This window comes from Gossypium hirsutum, chromosome D02, assembly GCF_007990345.1.
Source record: "Gossypium hirsutum isolate 1008001.06 chromosome D02, Gossypium_hirsutum_v2.1, whole genome shotgun sequence".
NCBI lineage: Eukaryota > Viridiplantae > Streptophyta > Magnoliopsida > Malvales > Malvaceae > Gossypium > Gossypium hirsutum.
This window is the reverse complement of record NC_053438.1, coordinates 64145144-64157375: the sequence shown is the minus strand read 5'-3', so window position 1 is coordinate 64157375 and position 12232 is coordinate 64145144. Positions and strand designations below refer to the sequence as shown.

Here is a 12232-nt window from a genome sequence, read left to right as displayed (position 1 = left end):
TAAAAATAAAAGGGAGTAACTGTTATAGTGTTTTGAGTTCATATCCTATCGAATGCATATTTTTTTTAATTTTTTAATATAAAAATAGGAAAATACCCTCAAAATAATATTTATTTATTTTATAAAAATAATATATTTCTAATAATTTCACAATTGAGTTTAATGTTTTTGCAAATTTCATTTATCATTGTTGGTATCCATTTTTTTAATTCAACAAAAAAACAACTTTTTTACCCTAATTTATTGAATTATATAAAAAATATTAATTATTTGAAATTTGAAATTTTGTATAAAAATATATTAAGTTATAAAAACTTATTTATTTTATTGTCCATTTAAACATAGTCTAAATCAATGGTTTTCATTTTCTTTTTCATTTAACCTCCGATCATATATATTAAAGGGATAATTTCATATTTGATACCTGTACTTTAAAAAAAATCCAATGTAATGTCTATACCTTGAAAATGTCCAATGTGTCTTATTATTTTTAATGGAAATTTCTTTGGAGAATAAAGCCATTTACTTAAATAGAGAATGGGTTAAACAATATTAACACCAAGTACTATAATAAAACACATATTGATAGTTTTGGTAACACATTGGACATTTCCAATGTACATATACCACATTAGACATTTTATGAAAGTACAAGTACCATAATAAAATATATATTGATAACTCAAATATTACATTAAATATTTTCAAAATATATGTGCCGCATTAAACATTTAATGAAATACAGACATTATTCCTATATTAAAGTAAGGTTTTAGAGCAAAGAAGGAAACAAGCTTAGATGGCTTAGTTTAAACTACAAGAAGTAAACATTTCACTTAATGAAATGTAATTACATTTCGTGTCACTTAATTTAGCATCAATTTTCTTATAAATAATTAATATTTAATTTTAATCAAATTACATCATCCAATTTTTTTATTAACAAAATAAATCAAGTAATTTCATAAAATAATTAGCTAGAAAACATACGTGACATGAAATCTTAAATTTGATCACATAAGTCACAATTTTTATAAAATTATATTGTTATAACTGATTTTTGTTAATAATAGAAAATCGATGATATAATTTAATGAAATTAAAAGTTTTTGACTTATATAAAAACTGATGTTAGGTTCAATGACCTATAATGTAATTTACCCAAGCAATTCAAATTTACCTATATAAAATACGTTCACAATCACTAAATTAATATATATATATATCATCTAATCTTTTTTTCATTAAAAAAAAATTGAATCATGGAGAGTGGAGACAAGGAGAGAAGAGGAAGAAGAAGAATTAAAAAATGTCAGGAGTTTTAATTGATTTAAAGGTTTTATTTTTAATTTATTTAATTAAATAATTTTTTAAATTTTTTTTATATATGAGTCAATATCATGCTTAATTAATTGATTCCAACCAACTTTTAACCAAGCAAAAAGATAATGAAATAAGATTAAGTAGCACATTTGAAAAAAAAAACACTTAAAAAGGAAATTATTCTTTAACTCTTATTAAAATTACATTACAATGCTTAAAACTATTTATAGTCTCTTTTCAACCTATAAATAGAAGGATAATACAGTTCAACATATTTGAACCTATATCTTCCTAAATCATATATTTCAAATAAGTTAAAATAGGGTCTTTTATTTCAAAAAAACTAGTGTTTTTATTTTTATTTTCAAAATTAATTAGTGTAATATTTTAAAATAAAAAAAATACCCTATGTAACTAAAAATTTAATATTAAAACTCAATAAAAAAATTAAATTCTTAAAAATTGAAGATGTTACCGACACCAAAACCCAAAATCTGTAATAACTAAAACCCAAATTTAGAGTAGAATCTAATTTCTATTCCAATTTTCCAATCAATCCCACGCATCTCTGCAAGTGAGTCCTCCAAACTCCAAAGGTAACGTATCGTCATCCCTATCCCCCACCTTCATCCTCAATTCTAAAGTGAAGTTTCTCTCATCTAATTTTTGAAGCTTCAGTCTCTGGTCTGTATTGATTCAACTCCGCTTCCCATTTGACTCCTCCTGAACTGAAATTCATTGTGTTGCTCTATTATTATTTCTCCCCCAAATCTTGTTTTTCACTTTTTAGGCCAATTGTATTTTCAATCATTATCTATATCAATTAAAAATAAAAAAGGTTCAGCTTTTTGGGCTTTAAAGAACAGCTTTGAGTTAGTAACAGATCATTAACTGAGTTCTATTCTGATAAAACACTTTTTTAAAAATAAAAACCAATGAGTTAATTCAGCCGACTGGGGTTAGGTTAGTCTAAAAAATTTCCAACTTCATATTCGGATGAAAAAGAAGAAAGTTTAAACACATTCATAAACAAATCTATTTATTACCTGCATTTTTTGATCAGTTTATTGTAATGAAATTCTGATTTTTTTTTAATTAAGTTGATATCAAGTAGACACTAAAGAGAATGTAGATAATATAAAGAAAATTTATAAACCCCGCAGGGATTATTACTAATTTAGTCTAAAGCAAGTTAAGGCAGTAGCAGAAGTCAGGGTTGTAGTTTGCAGTGAGTCTACGTGCACACTGTTCCAATTTGTTGTTTGTTTGTTTGCAATAGCAAATGCATGTCGTACTCACGTGAGGGGATGCGTCCTCTCAAGTTTTGCTTTCGTAGGCATATATAACTTTTCCTAACAAAAGCCAACCTCTTTCATCTTTCTATTGTCTCCCGCATTTTCGTAAGTGAGCGACGCTGTTCAAGCTTAAAGAGAGAAGGGCATCATGGTAGACTCGCTGAAGAAGAACAGCATGGAAGAGAATTTGATTCCCAAATTGGAGAACGAGGAGAAAAGTAATCGGCGGCTAAGTTGGGCTGCTCTCGTTGAAGAAATAAAAAGGGTGGGTTACCTTGCAGGGCCTATGGTAGCCGTGACTTTATCACAGTACCTATTGCAAGTTATATCAACGATGATGGTGGGTCATCTGGGTGAGCTTGCTCTCTCTAGCTCTGCCATTGCCATATCTCTCGCCGGAGTCACCGGTTTTAGTCTTCTTGTAAGTCAATTTGCATTTTTCTTTCTACTTAAATAAAGTTAATATTGTCGTATTGATAGTGACGTTTTAAATAATCTTATTCTCAAATTATACGTGTCTTTGTTTGTATCTTCTCTTATTCTAATTGGTTCTGAACATCCACCGAATTTCTTCACAATTTTCAATACTTCCTACTGTTTTGGGTGGCTGTTCAACACCACAATTAGATATTTCCTCGTTTAAGATGGTTGTATCCAATTCAAAGTAGGATTCTGTCAACCTAACCATGGTTCATATAGAGTTGTTGGATCTGTTGACTCCCAACCACATGCTTTCCGTCCATATTTTTATATTTATAAGCCTTTATTTAATGGTTCTGGACCTTTCGGGATTACATTAATTAACTAGTGGACAGTAAAACTGCCGAGGAATGGATGCAGTCATACATGGTTTCCAAAACAAATTATTTAAGCAAAAGAGTCATCTCTTGTTTTTTGTTGTTCGGCTTATTCGAAGTGGCTCTCCATATGATCGAATAAGCTTTATTATTTGTTGATTGCATATGTTGACTTGAGAATTATTTATTGTTCAGTTAATCCCTTGGGCAACAAGTACTTGCTTTATGCTTTTCAGTTATATTTAGTGTGTTATAGGTGATTGATAATATTGGTATGGAAAAGCTTTGCAGTTGTGCTTACTGTTTAGGAAAGAAACCATCTAACATTTTAGCTTAAAAAGTAACATGACCGTATTAAACTTTTAGCTTTGTGCAATGAACATATGACTAAATCTGCCATGGCATGAGTCGGACAATCTAATGAACTTCTGGCTTGTATAACATGTTCACAGAAAATAGTTGATTCTTGCAGTTCAATCACGTAGTTACTCAATTAGTTTAACAAATAAAAGAAAGAAATCCAATAATTGAATGATTGGTTTGCTGCTGAGTCTAGATCAGTTGATACAGTAAATATCACCACTACCTGAACTTATATAATTTCCTAAAATTTGTAATTGAATGTGATTTTCAGCTAGGAATGGCATGTGCATTGGAAACGCTGTGTGGACAAGCTTATGGTGCACAACAATACCGAAAATTGGGAATCCATACCTACACTGCTATATCTTGTTTGATCTTAGTATGCATCCCTCTGTCGGTCCTATGGTTATACATGGGAAGGCTACTTGTATTCCTTGGTCAAGATCCCTTAATTTCACAAGAAGCCGGTAAATTCATTCTGTGGCTTATCCCAGCACTCTTTGCCTATGCTACTTTTCAACCGCTTGTTCGCTACTTTCAAACACAAAGTTTGATAACTCCCATGCTCATATGCTCTTGTGCTAGTCTTGTAGTACATATACCTCTATGTTGGGCTCTGGTATTCAAGTCTGGATTAGAAAATATAGGAGGAGCATTAGCAATTAGTATCTCAAATTGGTTAAATGCGATTTTCCTTGCACTTTACATGTGGTACTCTCCCACCTGTACAAAAACTCGTGCCCCCGTAACAATGGAATTATTCCAAGGAATTAGAGAGTTTTTCCGATTTGCTATCCCTTCAGCTGTTATGATCTGGTCTGTTATCTCCTCTTTTCGTCACCTGAATATATATGCCTAAGCTGTTGAAGATCCTTAATGTCTTCTTATTTGAACAATTGCAGCCTTGAATGGTGGTCATTTGAGCTACTTATCCTGCTATCTGGGCTTTTACCAAATCCAGAGCTGGAAACATCTGTCTTGTCTGTGTGGTACGTTCAGTTGCTATTGTTTTGGATTGATGCATCTTGTACCAGCCGAAGCTTAATTGGATATTGTAATTTTATGAATTTTCAATTCCATTGACTTATAATTATTCTACTAATAAGTTTTTCAACTTTCCCAAGCAGTCTCAACACCATTGCAACACTTTATGCCATACCATATGGACTTGGTGCTGCAGCAAGGTCTGCCCTGATATGCTTGCACAGACCTATTTTGTAATTGTTTACTGATTACAATTACAACTTTCTCAAACCAAAATAATTTAACTAAGAATAATTTTCAATTTGTGTATACAGTACTAGAGTTTCGAATGAACTAGGTGCAGGGAAACCCCAAGCAGCACGTGTAGCTGTATATGCTGCTCTAACGATTACAGTTTTAGAGACCCTTATAGTTAGTGGAAGCCTATTTGCAAGCCGACGTGTCTTTGGTTATGTTTATAGCAACGAGAAGGAAGTGGTGGATTATGTGACAACCATGGCTCCCTTGGTTTGTGTGTCTGTTATTCTTGACAGCTTGCAGGGGGTTCTTTCAGGTTAAACTCGTTATCCTTATGGTGAACAATTGGTATATTTCCATGAGATGAAGAATTATAGTAGTAGTCATACAAATGGTTACATGCTTGGATCAGGTATTGCAAGGGGATGTGGATGGCAGCATATAGGAGCTTATGTCAACCTGGGAGCATTTTATCTTGTTGGAATCCCAGTCGCTGCCATCCTTGCCTTCTGGTTACAGTTGAAAGGGGTTGGCTTGTGGATCGGTGTACAATCTGGGGCTTTCACCCAAACAATTCTGCTCGCTATTGTTACAAGTTGCATAAATTGGGAAAATCAGGTTTGTCATCCATTCTCAAAATCTTTTATAAACATAACCGAAAACAAAATCTTTTATAGCTTGATTATTTATTTTCATGCCAAAGGTTAGACTGGAAAAACAAATTTTGATTGGACTAATATTAAGAAGTTCAACTACTATTATTTGTTCAGCATTTTTACACTAGTAACTGTGCCTTCTAATAGATTGTTAACACTGAATTGACTTTGCTTGGTTTAGTCTCAATCTCTAATTTTTTACAACTGCAGGCAATTAAAGCAAGGGAAAGGCTATTCCAAGGAAGCTCTTCAATAGAGTACGGGACTATGTAAGCAAGCAAGCAAAATTAATGAGATAGTTTTGAAACAGATAAATTTTATTACTAAATGTGTATTACTGCAGTAATAGAGAATGCTGATTGAATAAAATTGGGTTTTGATCATACTCGTGCTCTCCTGAAATGCTTGAAGGCAAACTGAACCATGATTCATTTTATTATTAGTAAACTTTAAGTGAAATTGGGATACCAGTTCTTTAACATATTTAAGTGAAATGGTAACTTTTTTTTTTTTAAAAGATTCCAACCTTCACCATTCCTCCGTACTTATAGAGTCTTCCTCGATCTCTAGGAGCTCACCACATCTCTAGGAGGCTCGAACCCTTGTTCTCTTGAAAATCCCTCTAGTGGCTTGCCTGCCAAGTTGCCCTCACTATTGCACACCCGAAAGACCACTTTCAGCACGTACAGGCGATCTGTGACATAAAATTATTCTTTATTGCATTTTATGTCAAGACAAACTTTACCTTAAAACATGTCCTAATTAAGCATTGTCATGTCTAACATGTCCTCCTAGTCAAACATTGTCTTGTCTAGATAAGCATATCTTCTTTTTCATTTTTAGGCATCATTGTAATAGATTTCATCAAGTCCATTTCATTTCTTAGCTATTCCTTAATTGAAACTAAATTTAACTTAACATAGTGCCCGACCAATAAGATTCCTAGCCATACATCTTGACCACCCAATATGCTAGAGTCAATGTGATTTCTACGAAACCTTCAAGTGAATAGCTTTAATTGTGTATTTCTGTCCTCACACCAAAAAGTTTTGGAGACGTGGTAAGCATGATATGGTGTCTATTCCATGTTAGTTCTTATAGCACCTCCGATCATGAAGCACCGACACGGAAAAATTTCCTCTTAACTGTGTCATATTGGTGTTTGACAGAGACACACTATTGATATGGTTGGATATGCAATGCACATATCTCAATACATTATTTTTTTTTCTTTCAAACCAGACATAGTCTGGACACGGTTAAAATAAGTGCGTCACAAGGAAGACATGGTTGAATATAAGAAAAATAATTTTTTTTACCTGAATTACTCTTCAAAAACGAAAAGGCTCAAAAATTAGAATGGGAAAAAGAAAGGCGATTAGGGAAAAGAAGTGAAGATGATGGGGAAAAAAGAAGGAAAGATGTGGGAAATGAGTATGTGAAATAAGGAAATGTGGAAATGGTTATCAAGAAACGCGAGACATTGAACAATTGCTATTGGAAACATTAAGCGTTGAAAAAAAAGTTTTTAAGGGTTAAAAACCTTCAAATTTTTTATTGATTAACCCATTCTATTAAATATTTAAATTTTAAAATATATCAATTAAATTTATTGACTAACAATTTTCATCTTGACAATTACTATATTGATATGAGTGTTAATGACTGCTATATCAGCTATCCTGATGCTAACGTGGTACTATCATATCAACAAAAAAAATAAAAATAAAAACTATAAAAAAATGTTAAAAATTCAAGTCTATAATGAACTTGGACAAACCATCGTCCTAATTCATCTAAATCTTAAAACCCATTTGTTAAGGTTAATTTTGGATGCAATTTTTTGAATTACAAAAAAAAATTAAAAATTTTAAATATATATATATAAAAAGAAGAAGAAGAAATAATGATGGTTCTTAGATTGTGCGGTTGCAAACCAAAATAAATTGGATTTTCATAAAAGCTAATAAAATTTAGAATGCGGTAACAAAGGTTGAAGACTCTATCATCTATGCTAAACAAATTTGCTAAACAAATTTATTATTACAAATCTTATTTTTTATTTATTTCATGCACATGTTTAAACATAATAGTAAGTGTATTTTTCAACATTTCATATTGCATCGAAGTTAAAGGTTGAACAAGAAAATAACCTTAAAATATATGAAACACCAATTGTAATAGGCTAATTTTGTAATAGGCTAATTTAGCCCAGGCTCATAAAAAAAAATCCAAAATAATAAAACAAAATTCAAGTCCAGTCCAAAATTATATTATTTGGCCCAACCAGAATGACCCATTACTTGAAAAGGTTGAAGGTCTGTCTACAAGCTTGATGCATATGAAAATATAATTTTCAAGGATATATAATCTTAGATATGATATGCAATCTTAGAAGATATGATTTTGTAATATTAGAGATTTAATTTGTAGATACCCTTTAATCTTAGCCGTTGATGTAATTGATCTGTACCGTTGAATTTGGGGAGACTCAACTATAAATAGAGGCCTCTCCCTTCATTGTAAAAGACTGGAGTTTGGAGCAATAATAATTCTTAAGAGCATTCACTTAAATTTCTCCCTCTTTTGCGTTCTTATTTTCTGTGGCTTATTCTTATTTTGTTCTTCGTTCCTTTTTAAGTTGCTTTCATTTGAGTTAGATTTTAGTGGAGGAATTTCGTTGAATCTTCATATTGTGAGAGTTAGGCTGATTTAAGCATTTTTTTAACATTTTTTTATTTATCCATTTAATTGTTTAATCATTAATTATTCTTTTCCTTTTATTCGTTTATTTATCCATCAACTTTCTTATTTATATATTGTTCATTCATTTAACCATTATTATCATTCTTTTATTTTCTTCCAGTAATTATATACTTTATTTGTTTTTAATATTATGTCACACATGTTGTTTATTTTTTAAAAACTCGTGTTATAAATCATCTATTTTAAATTGTTTGATTATTTGCTTTAAATTTTTTTCCATATATTATCAATTGCAAATTTTTTTATACTATTTATTTTATATACCATTTATTTTTAAGATGTTTTGTGTATAATTTGTTCTAAATTCCTTATTACACAATATTTATTTTTAAACTCATTTATATATTATTACTTTATATATTACCTATTTTCATTTTTTATATATTATTTATTCCAAACTTATACATATATTACCTACTTTTTTATATATATAATTTATTTATTGATTTGTATATTGTTGATTTCAAATTTCATTTTCCCTTATTATTCATTTTCAAATTCATTATTTTTAAATTTGTTTACATTTTATTTTACCTTATATTTTTTTTATTTTATACTCTTTGTTTACATTTTATATTTTTTTTAAATTCATTTTCAAATTCATGTTTTATAAATTGTTTATTTGTATTTTCATATTGCCGTTTTTTATCAAAGTTTTTACTCATCGTTTTAATATTGCGTCAATTTTTCCCAATTTTAAAAAAGAAAACTTTTAAAAATAAGGCAATATTTGGTACTTTGGAGTTTTGAAAAAATCGTGCCTTAACTTACTGGGTTTCGATTTTTTTATCCAAATAACTGAATATCATTTTTAAACTTTAATGCATGAGACAAGCTTAGTTTTGAGGGTTAAAATGTAGTATCCTAACTTATTGGATGTGACATCTTATTACTTCGGGACAAGGAGGTCTTAACATCAAATTCGATTTATTCAGGTTTTTAAAGAGGATCGTATTTTAAAATCATTTCAAATTTTGACATTAGGACGTTAATTAATCAATTAGGTACCAATTTTTGAGCGTTATGAGAGTGCTAATCTTTTCTCGTGCGTAACCGACTCCCAAGCCCGTTTTCTCGAATTTTGTAGACCAAAATAATTATTTTAATAAATCAAAATGTTTTATTAATCTCAAGGTGACCCGATCACACCTTGAAAAAAGATTGGTGGCGACTCCATTTTCGTTTTAAAAGTCGACCTCGTTTTTCAAAATAAAAATGGTTTCGACACCAATACCACAGTTAGCAAATTAGATAAAAAAGAACCAACAACAATAACTTTAGAATCTTATAGAAAAATAATTTTTTATCTCCCCTAGGATACCAAGAAAAGTAAGGTCCACAATTTATCTCTCTTTTAAATTTTTATAATTATAAAAATTACATCCTTACTAAACTTGGACAGGTGGATACATGTTGAAATATTTTCAAAATATATATAGTATTCCAATAGTTGCAAATAAAAAATTATAAATAACCAAAAGTCATGTCATTTTGTTATTAATCAAAAGTTGTCACTGTATAGCCCAATTTTGCCCAGGCAAACCCAAAAAAAATTACAAAGGGCCCACACCAAAACCAAACCTGGCCTATACCCAAAAACAAAAACCCAAACCCATTACAAACCCAAATAACCAACAAACCCAATCAGCCCAAAACCTAAAAAACCCTAGCCCAAAACCCATAACAAAAAAAAAAACAAAAAAATTTTCAAACCCTAGGTGCGGCGCACCTAGGGTCTTCTTCTGCCACCGCCGCCCTAGCCTCTGCCATGCCAGCACCACCACGTTCATGTCGCCGCCCTCGACTTGCACCTGCTCTACCTGCAAAAGGAAAGGAAACACGCAAGCAGAAACAGGAAAGTAAAACAAAAATAAACTATGTAATATGGCTATAAAAGCCAGAATCAATTTGTAAAAATGGGGGGTTCTTCGAAAAAAAAATCTATTCAAAAAAAGGAAGAAAAAAGATTAAAAAGCAATAAAAGGTCACTTTTTTTATTTTTGTTTCGTTTTTATTGTTTTTTTATTTTTTATTTCGAAATTCAAAATAAAAACAAAGGGAAGGTCTTTTCGTACCTTTTCGTCGTCGTCAGAGTGCTCGAAGTCAGAGGGCTGCGCCGGAGGGAAAAAATGTAGACTTTTGGTCTCCTCGCCATCGTGCACGGCGGCACCGGCGTCGGCGACCGGCGGACGGCGCGACGGGAGATGACCGGACCCTTGGCCAGATTTTTGGAAGAGGAGAGGCTTTTGAGAGAGTTTTTTGGTTTTTTTTCAGAGGAAAAGAGAAAATGAAAATTTTAAAAAAAATATTGGATTTTATAGCCAAACAAAACGACGTCGTTTTGGTCGGCGACCTTAAGCCCCAAAACGACGTCGTTTTGACCCTGGATCGGGCCCACCCGACCCGCTCCGCCAAGGATCCGCGTGTTTTCTAAGAAGGGGGTATTTCCGTGCGCGGTCCTTCCGCTTTTGCAACGTTTTGCAATTTGGTCCTTTTTCTTTCATTTCTTTTATTTTAATTTAGCCGTATAATTTTAAGTTTGTTACATTTTAGTCCTGCGCAAAGTGATGCGTTTTGGAGGCGGGGTATTTACTGTTTTGGGTCCCTTCCCTTTTGGCTCGTGTTGCAATTTAATCCTTTTTATTTTGAATTCGCCCAGTATTTTCATTTTTATTTCGATTTAGTCCTTTTTTTAGCAATTTTATTGTTTAGTTAATTATTTGAATGTTATTATCATTACATTTATTATTATTATTATTGTTATTATTATTACTATTATTACTATTTATTATTATTAGTTTTATTTTCCTCTTATATATTCGTTACTATTGCATTAATATATTTATTATTTTAGCTTTATTATTATATATACATATATATATACTTACATACTCTTGTATTTTATAAACTTAAAGTATATATACATACATATCTTTGATTCATATATATATACTTATTTTTATATATTATAATTTATATATATATATTCATATATTCATAGCTATATACATATTTTCTAAATTTTTATAAGTATATATATATATATTTATATGTACATACTTATATTTATTTTTATATTTTTTAATTTGTATATACATATTTACATCCATATTATAATATATTTTAAACCTATATATAAATTATCATTATTTACTTGTACATTTATTTTTTATTTTCAAATTTTGATGTATGCTTACATATATATTCTTTTTTTTTATAATTTTATTCATTTATTTATTTATTTCATTTTCATCATTGATTTGAAGGAATGCTTTAATTTTATTTGCTTGTATACATTGCTATTTCGTATGTTATTGATTTGTACTTTTTTATTTATCTTATTTTCATTGCTATTACTCGTATTATTTTTACATTATTATATTCATCTTTGTTTAGTTACGCATATTAACATCGTATCTTATTTCTACTATTTCGTGTTAAATTATTTCATTCAATGTATGAATCATGACTTCCGAATAAACAAAATTTCGTGTTTAGATCTGAGAAAGTCATACCTTAACTTATTGGGTTTCGATTTTCACAATAAATTTAAATACGTGAATCTTTTCAAACTCAAATTTTCAACGATCTTGGGAATTAAAAAGAGATCGTGTCCTAACTTACTGGGCATATTTTTTTCCTCAAGTTTTAAATGATCTCGGGATTTATAAAAGATCGTGTCCTAACTTACTGGTCGTGATCCTTTTTTAAAATCCGAGATAGCTAAAAATCTTTTAAATAAGTAAATTTTTGACATTTATTCGTGTATCGGGAATTCGAGACATTGTGTCCTAACTTACTGGATATGATG

The 12232-nt window shown here is 30.4% G+C and overlaps 1 protein-coding gene across 2 annotated transcripts; it reads left to right on the top strand.

The window, feature by feature from the left end:
- Positions 1–1771: 1771 nt before the first annotated feature.
- LOC107909541 (protein DETOXIFICATION 12) lies at positions 1772–6038 on the top strand. 2 transcript variants are annotated; one of them, XM_016837117.2, is made up of 8 exons: positions 1772–1919; positions 2729–3039; positions 4050–4594; positions 4681–4767; positions 4906–4962; positions 5077–5315; positions 5412–5617; positions 5866–6038. In XM_016837117.2, exons 2-8 carry the CDS (start codon positions 2767–2769, stop codon positions 5926–5928), a joined length of 1470 nt encoding a protein of 489 aa, XP_016692606.2. In that variant the 5' UTR covers positions 1772–1919; positions 2729–2766; the 3' UTR covers positions 5929–6038. The 2 variants fall into 2 exon arrangements, with proteins under 2 accessions (XP_016692606.2, XP_016692607.2); XM_016837118.2 differs by lacking the exons at positions 1772–1919; positions 2729–3039 and adding an exon at positions 3430–3629.
- Positions 6039–12232: the final 6194 nt, after the last annotated feature.